Source organism: Oncorhynchus clarkii, chromosome 21 (assembly GCF_045791955.1).
Source record: "Oncorhynchus clarkii lewisi isolate Uvic-CL-2024 chromosome 21, UVic_Ocla_1.0, whole genome shotgun sequence".
NCBI classification, from domain to species: Eukaryota; Metazoa; Chordata; class Actinopteri; order Salmoniformes; family Salmonidae; genus Oncorhynchus; species Oncorhynchus clarkii.
In genome coordinates, this window is record NC_092167.1 from 22,143,327 (window position 1) to 22,155,649 (window position 12,323).

At 45.6% G+C, this 12,323-nt stretch overlaps 1 protein-coding gene across 6 annotated transcripts in view; it reads left to right on the plus strand.

The window, feature by feature from the left end:
• The window catches only part of LOC139378763 (cadherin EGF LAG seven-pass G-type receptor 1-like), a 126,086-nt gene that overhangs the window by 57,154 nt on the left and 56,609 nt on the right, over positions 1-12,323 (plus strand). For all 6 annotated transcript variants that reach the window (XM_071121247.1, XM_071121242.1, XM_071121244.1 and 3 more), the window contains exons 2-7: positions 2,619-2,787; positions 3,027-3,207; positions 3,520-3,808; positions 5,385-5,607; positions 8,170-8,285; positions 9,554-9,642. In XM_071121247.1, the coding sequence (XP_070977348.1) occupies positions 2,619-2,787; positions 3,027-3,207; positions 3,520-3,808; positions 5,385-5,607; positions 8,170-8,285; positions 9,554-9,642 (1,067 nt within the window). The remainder of the gene's footprint in view (positions 1-2,618; positions 2,788-3,026; positions 3,208-3,519; positions 3,809-5,384; positions 5,608-8,169; positions 8,286-9,553; positions 9,643-12,323) is intronic.

Sequence of the window (12,323 nt, forward strand, 5' to 3'; positions counted from 1 at the left end):
CAGGCTTCAAACATAAAGATATAAAACTGTATTTTTTTGTGAAGAATCAACAACAAGTGGGACACAATCATGAAGTGGAACGACATTTATTGGATATTTCAAACTTTTTTAACAAATCAAAAACTGAAAAATTGGGCGTGCAAAATTATTCAGCCCCTTTACTTTCAGTGCAGCAAACTCTCTCCAGAAGTTCAGTGAGGATCTCTGAATGATCCAGTTCTTTCCACAGATTCTCGATTGGATTCAGGTCTGGACTTTGACTTGGCCATTCTAACACCTGGATATGTTTATTTTTGAACCATTCCATTGTAGATTTTGCTTTATGTTTTGGATCATTGTCTTGTTGGAAGACAAATCTCCGTCCCAGTCTCAGGTCTTTTGCAGACTCCATCAGGTTTTCTTCCAGAATGGTCCTGTATTTGGCTCCATCCATCTTCCCATCAATTTTAACCATCTTCCCTGTCCCTGCTGAAGAAAAGCAGGCCCAAACCATGATGCTGCCACCACCATGTTTGACAGTGGGGATGGTGTGTTCAGCTGTGTTGCTTTTACGCCAAACATAACGTTTTGCATTGTTGCCAAAAAGTTCAATTTTGGTTTAATCTGACCAGAGCACCTTCTTCCACATGTTTGGTGTGTTTCCCAGGTGGCTTGTGGCAAACTTTAAACGACACTTTTTATGGATATCTTTAAGAAATGGCTTTCTTCTTGCCACTCTTCCATAAAGGCCAGATTTGTGCAATATACGACTGATTGTTGTCCTATGGACAGAGTCTCCCACCTCAGCTGTAGATCTCTGCAGTTCATCCAGAGTGATCATGGGCCTCTTGGCTGCATCTCTGATCAGTCTTCTCCTTGTATGAGCTGAAAATTTTGAGGGACGGCCAGGTCTTGGTAGATTTGCAGTGGTCTGATACTCCTTCCATTTCAATATTATCGCTTGCACAGTGCTCCTTGGGATGTTTAAAGCTTGGGAAATCTTTTTGTATCCAAATCCGGCTTTAAACTTCTTCACAACAGTATCTCGGACCTGCCTGGTGTGTTCCTTGTTCTTCATGATGCTCTCTGCGCTTTTAACGGACCTCTGAGACTATCACAGTGCAGGTGCATTTATACGGAGACTTGATTACACACAGGTAGATTGTATTTATCATCATTAGTCATTTAGGTCAACATTGGATCATTCAGAGATCCTCACTGAACTTCTGGAGAGAGTTTGCTGCACTGAAAGTAAAGGGGCTGAATAATTTTGCACGCCCAATTTTTCAGTTTTGGATTTGTTAAAAAAGTTTGAAATATCCAATAAATGTCGTTCCACTTCATGATTGTGTCCCACTTGTTGTTGATTCTTCACAAAAAAATACAGTTTTATATCTTTATGTTTGAAGCCTGAAATGTGGCAAAAGGTCGCAAAGTTCAAGGGGGCCGAATACTTTCGCAAGGCACTGTATTTAGGTTTGTAAGACTTAGCAGTTTTCAGTTGTTCCACAAGTTGAAATGACACATCAGATTCGTTTAATTACTTAGGAGTGGCTTTAAATCAGGTGGAATCACAACGAGACCTACTGACACCCACTTAACTCTGAACGCTGGCAGAGACTCAGGACAATATAAGCCAGTCCTTCCCATGTCTCACTGTAACTTAATATTTGTCAGGGAATCGCTGTGAGCAGATCACGTCTCTCGTTTGGCGTTCACACTCTTGGACAGTACTTCTGTCCGGAGCCTTGGTCTAAGTAGTACACTACATAGGGAGCAGGGTGCCATTTGGGATGCACCCTAGATCTCCTCTGAGAATGATCTGTTAGGATTGAGATATTTACTGTTTGTAAGTAAAGTGTGTTTGTGGACGAGAGGGGTAAAAATGCCTACACTTTCTTGTCATTGACAGGACAGGTTTGGCAAAATGCTTATTTATTCAAATGATATATCCCTACCAGTGACTGTCTACTTGATTTAATGTCTGATCGGGCCAATTAACTATTCAACGGCGGCAGGTAGCCTAGTGGGGCGGCAGGTAGCCTAGTGGTTAGAGTGTTGGGCCAGTAACCAAGAGGTTGCAAGATCAAATCCCTGTAAAAATCTCTTGTTCTGCCCCTAAACAAGGCAGTTAACCCACTGTTCCCCGGTAGGCTGTCATTGTAAATAAGAATTTGTTCTTAACTGACTTGCCTAGTTAAATAAAGCTAAAAAATGAACTATTCAACAAAGTTCAACACCAGTTTTCATGTGGCTGAACTGTGGTTGACTCTACTTCTGCTCTGCAATAATTCCACTTAGATCAGCATTTCCCAAAACTGGGTCCTGGCGTCCCCCCTGGGTGCACGTTTTGTTTTTTGCCCTGGCACTACACAGCTGCATCAAATAACCAAGTCATCATCAAGCTGTGATTATTTCATTCAGCTGTGTAGTGCTAGGGCTAAAAACCAAAACGAGCCCCGGGACCCAGTTTGGGAAACGCTGACTTAGACAATGATCACTTCTACATGCTAAACAAATCTTTGCACATCTTAATGGCTTCAATTATTTACAGTAGTTCTGGTCCGCCTTTTAACTGTTGCTCTGCTCTGTAGTTCATCCATTTAACCCTCCCTCTCTTCCCCCCCCCCCCCCCCCAGACGGAATCCATCAGGTCACAGCTCTGTGCACCCTGCGTGTCACCATAATCACAGACGACATGTTGACCAACAGCATCACGGTGCGCCTGGAGAACATGTCTCAGGAGCGCTTCCTGTCCCCTCTGCTGTCCCTCTTCCTGGAGGGTGTGGCAGCCGTGCTCTCCACCAGGTAATGTGTCTGCTCCTACTGAGGGTTCCAGGAAACCTGGTTGGAAGATTCTCGGTATCAGGACGGAATAATGATCCTCCAACCGAGATTTCTGTCTAACCTGGGATTTTTTTTGGGGAAAGATATTGAAATGTTGTAACCCTACATGGTTAGTCCGTGTAGCATTCTGTTGCTGCTATGGTACTTCTGCTCTGTGTGATCACAAGACTCTCTACTCGCTATTCTCTACTCTCCACCAGCCGCCAGGCCGTCTTTGTGTTCAATATCCAGAACGACACAGACGTGCGGGGCGCCATCCTCAACGTGACCTTCTCGGCGCTGCAGCCAGGGGGTCCCCCAGGGAGGTACTTCCCCTCCGAGGAGCTGCAGGAGCAGATCTACCTGAACCGCACCCTGCTCCGGCTAATATCATCACAACAGGTTATTTGAATGAATCCCAAATCGACCCCTACCTACCCCATAGGCACTCCTGTAGAACTGGGTCATGTACAGTTGTCACGAAATTGAAGGAAATTATCAGAAACTGGAAGGTACTATCTGAACTTGTCGAATAATAAATGTTTGTTGTTTTTTTGAAAAGTTTAGCTACGGTGTGCCCTAATGAACACAACTCAGGTGTTCCCGATCTAAGTCAGCCACTGATTCGAAGGAAGGAACGAAAACCAGCAAACTCTGTTGCCCATTTCATTTTCTGGATTTGAGCAATTTCCTGATTAATTGTATCCATTCCAGGTGCTTCCCTTCGACGACAACATCTGCCTGAGGGAGCCATGTGAGAACTATATGAAGTGTGTGTCTGTGCTGAAGTTTGACAGCTCCCCGCCCTTCATCTCCTCCGACACGGTGCTGTTCCGGCCCATCCACCCCATCAACGGTCTGCGCTGCCGCTGTCCTGCAGGCTTCACCGGGGACTACTGCGAGACGGAGATAGACCTCTGCTACTCAGGACCCTGCAGGAACAACGGGAAGTGTCGCAGCCGAGAGGGAGGCTATACCTGCGAGTGTCAGGAAGACTTCACTGGTGAGTGGCTCCACTCTGTGCTGTGTTATCCTTTGATAGCCTGTTTTTTAAGCTGTTGTGGGGTCTTGCCAATGGTGTGGAAATGGCCATAGTAGTTGGCAAAGTAGCAGAAACAGATCTGGGACCAGGCTAATACTTTACTAGGTCTCTAAGTCACCCCATCCACCATCAGAGTGTAGCTTCCCATTTGGGTGACGCACGCTTTGCATGGCAATCATTTTGGCTGCAGATCAACTCTGGTGTTTGCCAGCAGCAGGATGTGCCAACCCACTGATGATCCATCAACTACAAATGACCCCTTTACTAAATGGGAAAGCATGTGGTCTGTCTCAATGTGATTTATGTTTGAGATGAGGTTGGAATGCCGTCTAGCTGGCTGCCCCAGGTACACTCTATAGTAGGCCCTACTCCCTACTCCTATCACTCTGTCTTTGTGTCTATGAGTGATGGTCGAGGGTCGGAGCTATCTGTTGCACTCGTGACGTTTTTATTATGGCGTTTGCAGGTCAACTGAACGGGAGCTTTCATCTGATAGTGATACCACATCTCTCCGTCTCTCTGTCCCTACAATGGGGCCCGGTAGAATATAATGACAACCCCACCACTCCTTTCCTCTCTTTCCCTCTTTCGCTTCCTTATCAGCTGTAATTACCTGATTATACCATCCTCCACCTCTCCGCTCCTCCAATGGGGGGCCTAGTCTTTGAAGGTCACAGTTCAACCTCAGCTAGTCAGGAGCCATTATGTGGCCGATGACAGCGGGGCATACTGTGTCTGCCTTGGGTTTCCACATTATTTCCACATTACAGGGAAACAGATCCTCCTAATTCTCCTCGGGAAAAGGGATTATACCGCAGAGAGAAGAGTCATTACCAGGGTCCAGACAGGGTCCGAGATCTGACGTTCTGGCATCCTGTGCCCCCTCCCATCCCACGCATACCTGGCTGTCCCCACCCCTCCCCCCCCCCCACGCATACCTGGCTGTCCCCACCCCACCCCCCCGGACAGATTTTGTCGGGATGATGGTTGACACAACACTGGAGCTGGAGTTGACGCCGATGGTTGGTGGCTGTCTTAGATAAGGAAACTGATGGACTCCAAGATGGAGTACCAGTCAGAGCCATGGGAGTCTGTCAGTGGAGGAATCAGGAATCTGCCTAGGCTGGCCCACTTTGGCATGCAAACTTGAGCCAGTCAGCCAGTTTCCTGTGGTCTCAAAGACAGACAGTCTGTCAGTGGGAAACTGAGCTGTGTATTTGTGGTGGTGATGTCCAGACCAGTAGTTAGTGTCCATAACCCTAATTTGCTCCTTGGGCGCCGTATTAGTATGGCTGACCCTTTAAATGAGCATATTTCACTGCACCTATCCGGTGTATGTGACAATAAAACATGATTATTATTATTGTTTATTATTATTGTTGTATTATTATTATTACAGTGACGTCTGCTCAGTGTCTTCTGTCTCTCAGAAATGGGAAATGGGAATGCAGTCTATCAATATGACTTTGTGTGGGTCTGACCGGCTGTATATATCAGTCTTAAACCTTACCGTCTCCCTCCTCCTTTCTCTCCCTAGGCGAGCAGTGTGAGGTGAACGCCCGGTCGGGGCGGTGTGTCCCGGGGGTGTGTAAGAACGGGGGGAAATGTGTAGACCTGCTGGTGGGGGGGTTCATGTGCCAGTGTCCCCCGGGAGAGTACGAGAAGCCTTACTGTGAGATGACCACCAGGTCCTTCCCTGGTCAGTCCTTCATCACCTTCAGAGGACTGCGACAGAGGTTCCACTTTACTGTCTCATTCATGTGAGTACTTGGACACCATCTACTCTCTCTCTCTCTCTCTCTCTCTCTCTCTCTCTCTCTCTCTCTCTCTCTCTCTCTCTCTCTCTCTCTCTCTCTCTCTCTCTCTCTCTCTCTCTCTCTCTCTCTCTCTCTCTCTCTCTCTCTCTCTCTCTCTCTCTCTCTCTCTCTCTCTCTCTCTCTCTCTCTCTCTCTCTCCCCCTCTCTGTCTCAGCTCCCCATTTATGTCTACCTCCTCTTCCTCTAGCTGAATCAACTGTACTATTCTCCCCATTTACCGTCTCTTCTCTCATCTCCTGTCGATCTTCACCTCACACACACACACGGCTACACAGACTAGGTGTGTTAACAGAGCGACATGCGTACTGTACATGTTTGCGTGTGTGTGGTAAACTGTAATTTGGGTACAGGGAGGGTTGCACAAACAAACACACTTCACTCAGTTCAGTGTACCAGTTCAGTGGGGCATGTAGAGACATCTTTATTGTGTCGGAGCTCACACCAAAACCGCTTACATTAAACACATGAGAGGGGTGTGTGTGTGTTCACGCTCGAATCTGTTGAAACTGCGTATAGGAAAATAAGCTACAACACCTTTCATAACCATATTAGTCAAGGCAGGAACACAGAAATGGGAATGCAGGTCAAGTTCTTCGTCTCTCAAATGACTCCATATTCCCGGGCCATAAACTATAGTAAACTACATTCTATGAGGCAGCCCTATGTGGCTCTGGTCAAAACTAGTGCACTTGCACAATAGTGTAAATATTGTATCAGATCTGTTGCTAGTCCCATTTGAATTTCTAGGTGGGGTGAGGATCATAAAAGTGGGTTGATGTGAAAAGCAGAGTGTGTGTCGGTGAGAAGCGGTAGAACAGGGTGAAAACAGGAAGCGCCCTGTGATGAGGTACTCTTATCACTGTTTTCTTTTATCGGCTGTGTCTTCCTGCCCCCCTACCCCACTCCGCACCTCCCACTGCCCTGCTGGCATCTGGTGTCTGACTCTTGTGCCCTCTGTGCCCCTCATAGCATACACACAGGCAGACAAACACAGACACACTATGGCAGGGGTTAACAGGGAGATGGGCCACCAGGGCAGGGCATCTACTTCCTCCTTCCTGTCTCTAGACCACTGGTCTTACGACCACTTCCTTATTGTTCTTCAAGTCTCTCTTCCTCTTTTCTTCCTCATGAATTTCGCACCCCTTCCTTACACACTTCTCCAACCCCAAATCCCACCTTTCATATATACTACGTGACCAAAAGTATGTGGACAACTTAATGCCCATGATTTTGGAACATTTCATTCCAAAATCATGGGCATTAATATGGATTTGGTCCCCCCATTAGTTACTATAAAAGCCTTTAATCTTCTGGGAAGGCTTTCCACTAGATGTTGGGACTTGCTTCCATTCAGCCACAAGAGGATTAGTGAGGTTGGGCACTGATGTTGGGCGATTAGGCCTGGTTCACAGTCAGCGTTCCAATTCATCCCGAAGGTTTCCTATGGGGTTGAGGTCAGGGCTTTGTGCTGGCCAGTCAAGTTCTTCCACACTGATCTCGACAAACCATTTCTGTATGGATCTCGTTTCATGGACGGGGGCATTGTCATACTGAAACAGAAAAGGGCCTTCCCCTTTTCTGTTGCTACAAAGTTGGAAGCGCATAATTGTCTAGAATGTCATTGTATGCTGTAGCGTTAAGATTTCCCTTCACTGGAACTAAGGGGCCTAGCCCGAACCATGAAAAACAGCCCCAGACCATTATTCCTCCTCCACCAAACTTTACAGTTGGCACTATCCACCGGACTGCCAGATAGGGAAGTGTGATGCATCACTCCAGAGAACATGTTTTCAGTGCTCCAGAGTCCAATGGCTGCAAGCTTTACACCACTCTAGCCGATGCTTGGCATGCTTGGCCATGGAAACCCATTTCATGAAGCACCCGGCGAACGGTTCTTGTACTGGCGTTGCTTCCAGAGGCAGCTTGGAACTCGGTAGTGAGTGTTGCAACCGAGGACAAACTATTTTTTACGCGCTACGTGCTTCAGCACTCGCCGGTCCCGTACTGTGAGCTTGTATGGCCTACCACTTTGCGGTTGAGCCTTTGTTGCTCCTAGATGTTTCCACTTCACAATAACAGCACTTACAGTTGACTGGGGCAGCTCTAGCAGGACAGAAATTTGACAAACTGACTTGTTCGTAAAGGTGGCATCCTATGACGGTGCCACGTTGAAAGTCACTGAGCTCTTCAGTAAAGGCCATTCTACTGCCAATGTTAGTCTATGGAGATGACATGGCTGTGTGCTGAAATAGCCAAATCCACTAATTTGAAGGGGTGTCCACATACTTTTGTTTATATAGTGTATCTTATCTGGCAGTTTGGGTTCGGTACACAGACACTGTGACAGTCTAACTATGCCACATACTGTAAAAACCTAATGAGTTCACAAAAAAAACAATTTGGCTAACCATATTTGAGATGTCGGATTTGAATGGGTGCCATTTCGCCACCAAATGTGACTTTTACAATACAAGTTTGACCCTGTGTTCATCTTGTCCCCAGGTTTGCCACCAGAGAGAGGAATGCCCTGCTGCTGTACAATGGGAGATTTAACGAGAAGCACGACTTTATCGCCTTGGAGATTATCGAGGAACAGATCCAACTCACCTTCTCTGCAGGTGAGCGGGCGGCAGTGTGTGTGTCCACAGTAACAAATAATCATGCTCACACAAAGAGCTGGAAAATGACTTTCAAGTTGTTTGTATTAACACTAGCTTGATTAATCAACTCCGCTGTAATGATTTCATTAATGTGGCTTTCACAAACCTTGGTAAACACTCTTATCAGCTGAACTCCTTGACCAGTGTGAAACAAACAGTTCCAGGATTTCGTTAGAATGTGTCCTCACAGTTGTCTGGCTGTGCTGCTGTGCTGTTAAACCTAGAGATGCATTGGCTTTGGCTGTGTGAAAGGAATGAGTGTTTTCCTGTGGTCAGAGAGCAGCTGCTTCCCCGTAACAGAGCCTGGGCTGACTGATTCATGACAGTATAGACACTTAACAAGCCATAAAGACCTACTTACACCTTAGCCCTGCTCAGCCCCGCTCACACACGCTCATAAACAGAGGAGCAAAGACTGGGCCACTGCTTCCTCTGGCTCAAACACCAATGTGCACGCAAACAAACACAGCTCTTGTTGAATCCACTCCGCCGAGTGTGTCTCACTGCCATTGCCTAGGGAGCCCTGGAGTTTATACCACACAGCCAACGAGAAAAGGCAACGTCGCACTGCAGAAGTCATTGCGTTTTTCTGATAAAGACTGCTAAACACCATGACTAATGGCTCTGTGTAACACAGCTACGGTGTTGCGTTACTGCTGACTGAGTCAGTGGGTAAGTACTTCCAGAGGGGCTCCTGCCCTTGGTAAACAGTCAGTAAAAGCCCTGGGTAAATCCGGTGTGATTGTTGCTCTGCAGGCGTTGTGAATGAGAACCATCGATACGGTTGGGGAAAAGCCCGGTGTTCTTACAGTGAGTGTGATTTATGATGACTGTGTGAGCTGACTGGCCTTGTGAGTCTGGCTGCGTGTTTATTTCCCCATGTTGGAGTTTCATGTTTTAGCTTCATGAATGAACGGAGGAGAGAAGTAGGTTTCCTTACGTTGATTTGAACTTTGACGTACTTAGAGACTGTAAAAATGTTTTAAAAAATAATGCATGTTGTAAATCATGTATTGTTTGTTAGTAGTGTCGTACGATGGCACTACTATAATAGGAGACATTTATCACCCTATTAAAGTAGAGCCTATAGGTCTGGCATGCAAGGTACATTCAACAGACAATATGGTATTGAATTAACCACAGCCTCTTTTCATCTCTCTTGTCTTTCCTGTCGTTCCTCTCTCCCTCTTTCCCTCTCTCCCCATCACTTTCTCTCCCTCCTCCAGGAGAGTCGAAGACCGTGGTCCATCCCTTTGTTCCCGGTGGGGTCAGTGACGGCCAGTGGCACTCTGTCCAGCTGCACTACTACAACAAGGTAAGACACCGCTACACCGTGTTTATCTCGCTGTCTCGTCTGGCTTGTTTGTTGCTGTACATAGAAACTGTAAACATATGTTAAAGACATATATAATGGACACCCCAGTGGAGAAGTCTGCGTACCTGTCATGTTCACCTACTCAGATAACCTGGTTGATAATCTGTTGATATTTTGGCCACCTTTCAATCATTTATTATGGACTATCGAAATAAAGTGTGACTACATTTAAGTACCATATTCATTTTTGGTATTTGGTATTTGGTATTTTATTAGGATCCCCATTAGCTGTTGCAAAAGCAGCTACTCTTCCTGGGATCCACACAAAGAAACGACATAATACAGAACCTCAATAGACAAGAACAGCTCAAGGACAGAACTACATACATTTTAATCATAATGATCATGATTATATCATGAAGATTGTGTGAGTCGTGTGTGTGTCTGAGTTAACCATCTTTTTATTACATGTGAATTGTTCGAACAGGGTGAAACACGGCTGTGATTTTCCTTACTCTCTGTATGAAAGCCAATCTTAAGGAGCATTATAATGCTTATTTCATAGTGTGGATCAAATTCACCACCAAAGGTATATATTATGACAGTAAATTGCTGGGTGTTATTTTCCCACAAACTTCCATGGCCTCGGGCCCATTGAATTACAATAGCAGGCTGACAACATCTACCTCATCTAGCTCAAACGTATCTTATAGGTTATGCTTCTCTGAACATGAGAGAGTTTCTTAGCACCGACTTTTAGACTCTTTTCCAACCGGTTTCCAGGAAAGCGTATGTTACCTGGAAGGCATGTGCCTTGTGTTGAAGCTTTAGAATAGCCTCGTACATTTTTGTCACAAAAGACACCGGTTTCTTTATTTCCTGCCTGTCTTTGATTCCCGCTTTCCGGGCTTCCCTAACCCCGGTTTTATCAGATGTGAACTACTGCATTGTGATTGGCCAACCTCCTAGCAGGTTGGGAGACATCCAGGGTATGGCTGTCTGATTGTGTGTGTGTGTGTGTGTGTACGTACGTACAGTGGAGTCCAAAATGAATTACACACATTTTGGACCCCACTGTACGTATAGTTTTGTTCAGCCCCCTCTTAAAGAGGACTTTCCTCTGTTCTGACTTTGCCAGGATTGCAGAAAATAATCTAGCATTTTGTTACACTACCTATCAACTAGCCTTGTTTCTACCAGGCATGCTGGCACTGACAAGCATTCGGTCTCAGAAATGTAAATAGATAAAGAGGTTCTTTAGAGCAGCATGGCTGTTGTCATTGGTGTATTTAGGACTAATCCCAACCTTTCTCAATAGGAACCAGGTCTAAAGAGGATGGTTATTGTTAACGAGCGACATATCATGTAGCACTATGTGGTTACAGTGTTGGACCAGTAACCGAAAGGTTGCTGGATCGAATCCCTGAGCTGACAAGGTAAAAATCTGTCGTTCTGCCCCATGAGCAAGGCAGTTAACCCACTGTTCCCCGGGCACCGAAGACGTGGATGTCGATTAAGGCAGCCCCCCGAACCTCTCTGATTCAGAGGAGTTTGGTTAAATGCGGAAGACACATTTCAGTTGAAGGCAGTTCCCTACTTCGTTCATCTCAATACCTAGCCATGACAAGCACAGTGTTATTTGCACTGTACAAACTTAAGGAATGTTGGTTTTCATTGTTCTGTTTGTTGTACTGCGAGTGTTGTGGGGGTATAGTACCATGGGAACGGGTGATTAATTTCCCTGCCATTGCCAGTCTGGGCAGATTTCTTGTTTCTTAACCAAATCCTCCTCTTTCTTGCTTGTTTAGTTTCTCCCATGACTGGACTTGTCGCCTTTAAGCTACTAGTGTTCTGTCGGCAGCGTAAAACAAACCCAAACGCATACACACACGCACACATGGGCAAGCTCACACGCACGCTAGAGGTCTTCACGAGTCCAACAGACCTGAAATTCAGAGATACGCCCCAGGACCCAAGTGGGTCCTAAATTCTGACTTTTGTCTCGGATCTGGGTCGGGTAGGTGTAACTAAAAATGTATTATAGATTGGACCCGTCCTCTGTTAATTTAATGTGTGTGAGGTAATGACAACTGCTCAAGCTTGTTATGTATTCCGGCTGCTCACCTCATGTGCGCCTGCTGCTGAGTAGAGAGCCAGTGAAAGGAGCCCTAGCCTAGGCTACTGTTGATTGTGAAGATGGAGGCCTTTTCCATTGAAGTAAAACAATTCTCAGACAATGAGAATGTTCTCGGGGACAAGTTTTAAAATTGTACTGGACAAAGATGAGAAGAATGTTGGCGCGGCGTTAATCTAACTGCACTGTCCAATTTACAGTAGCTATTACAGTGAAAGAATACCATGCTATTGTTTGAGGAGAGGGCACAGTTTTGAACATGAAAAGTTATCAATAAACAAATAAGGCACATTTGGGCAGTCTTGATACAACATTTTGAACATACAGTGCCTTGCGAAAGTATTCGGCCCCCTTGAACTTTGCGAACTTTTACCACATTTCAGGCTTCAAACATAAAGATATAAAACTGTATTTTTTTGTGAAGAATCAACAACAAGTGGGACACAATCATGAAGTGGAACAACATTTATTGGATATTTCAAACTTTTTTAACAAATCAAAAACTGAAAAATTGGGCGTGCAAAATTATTCAGCCCCCTTAAGTTAA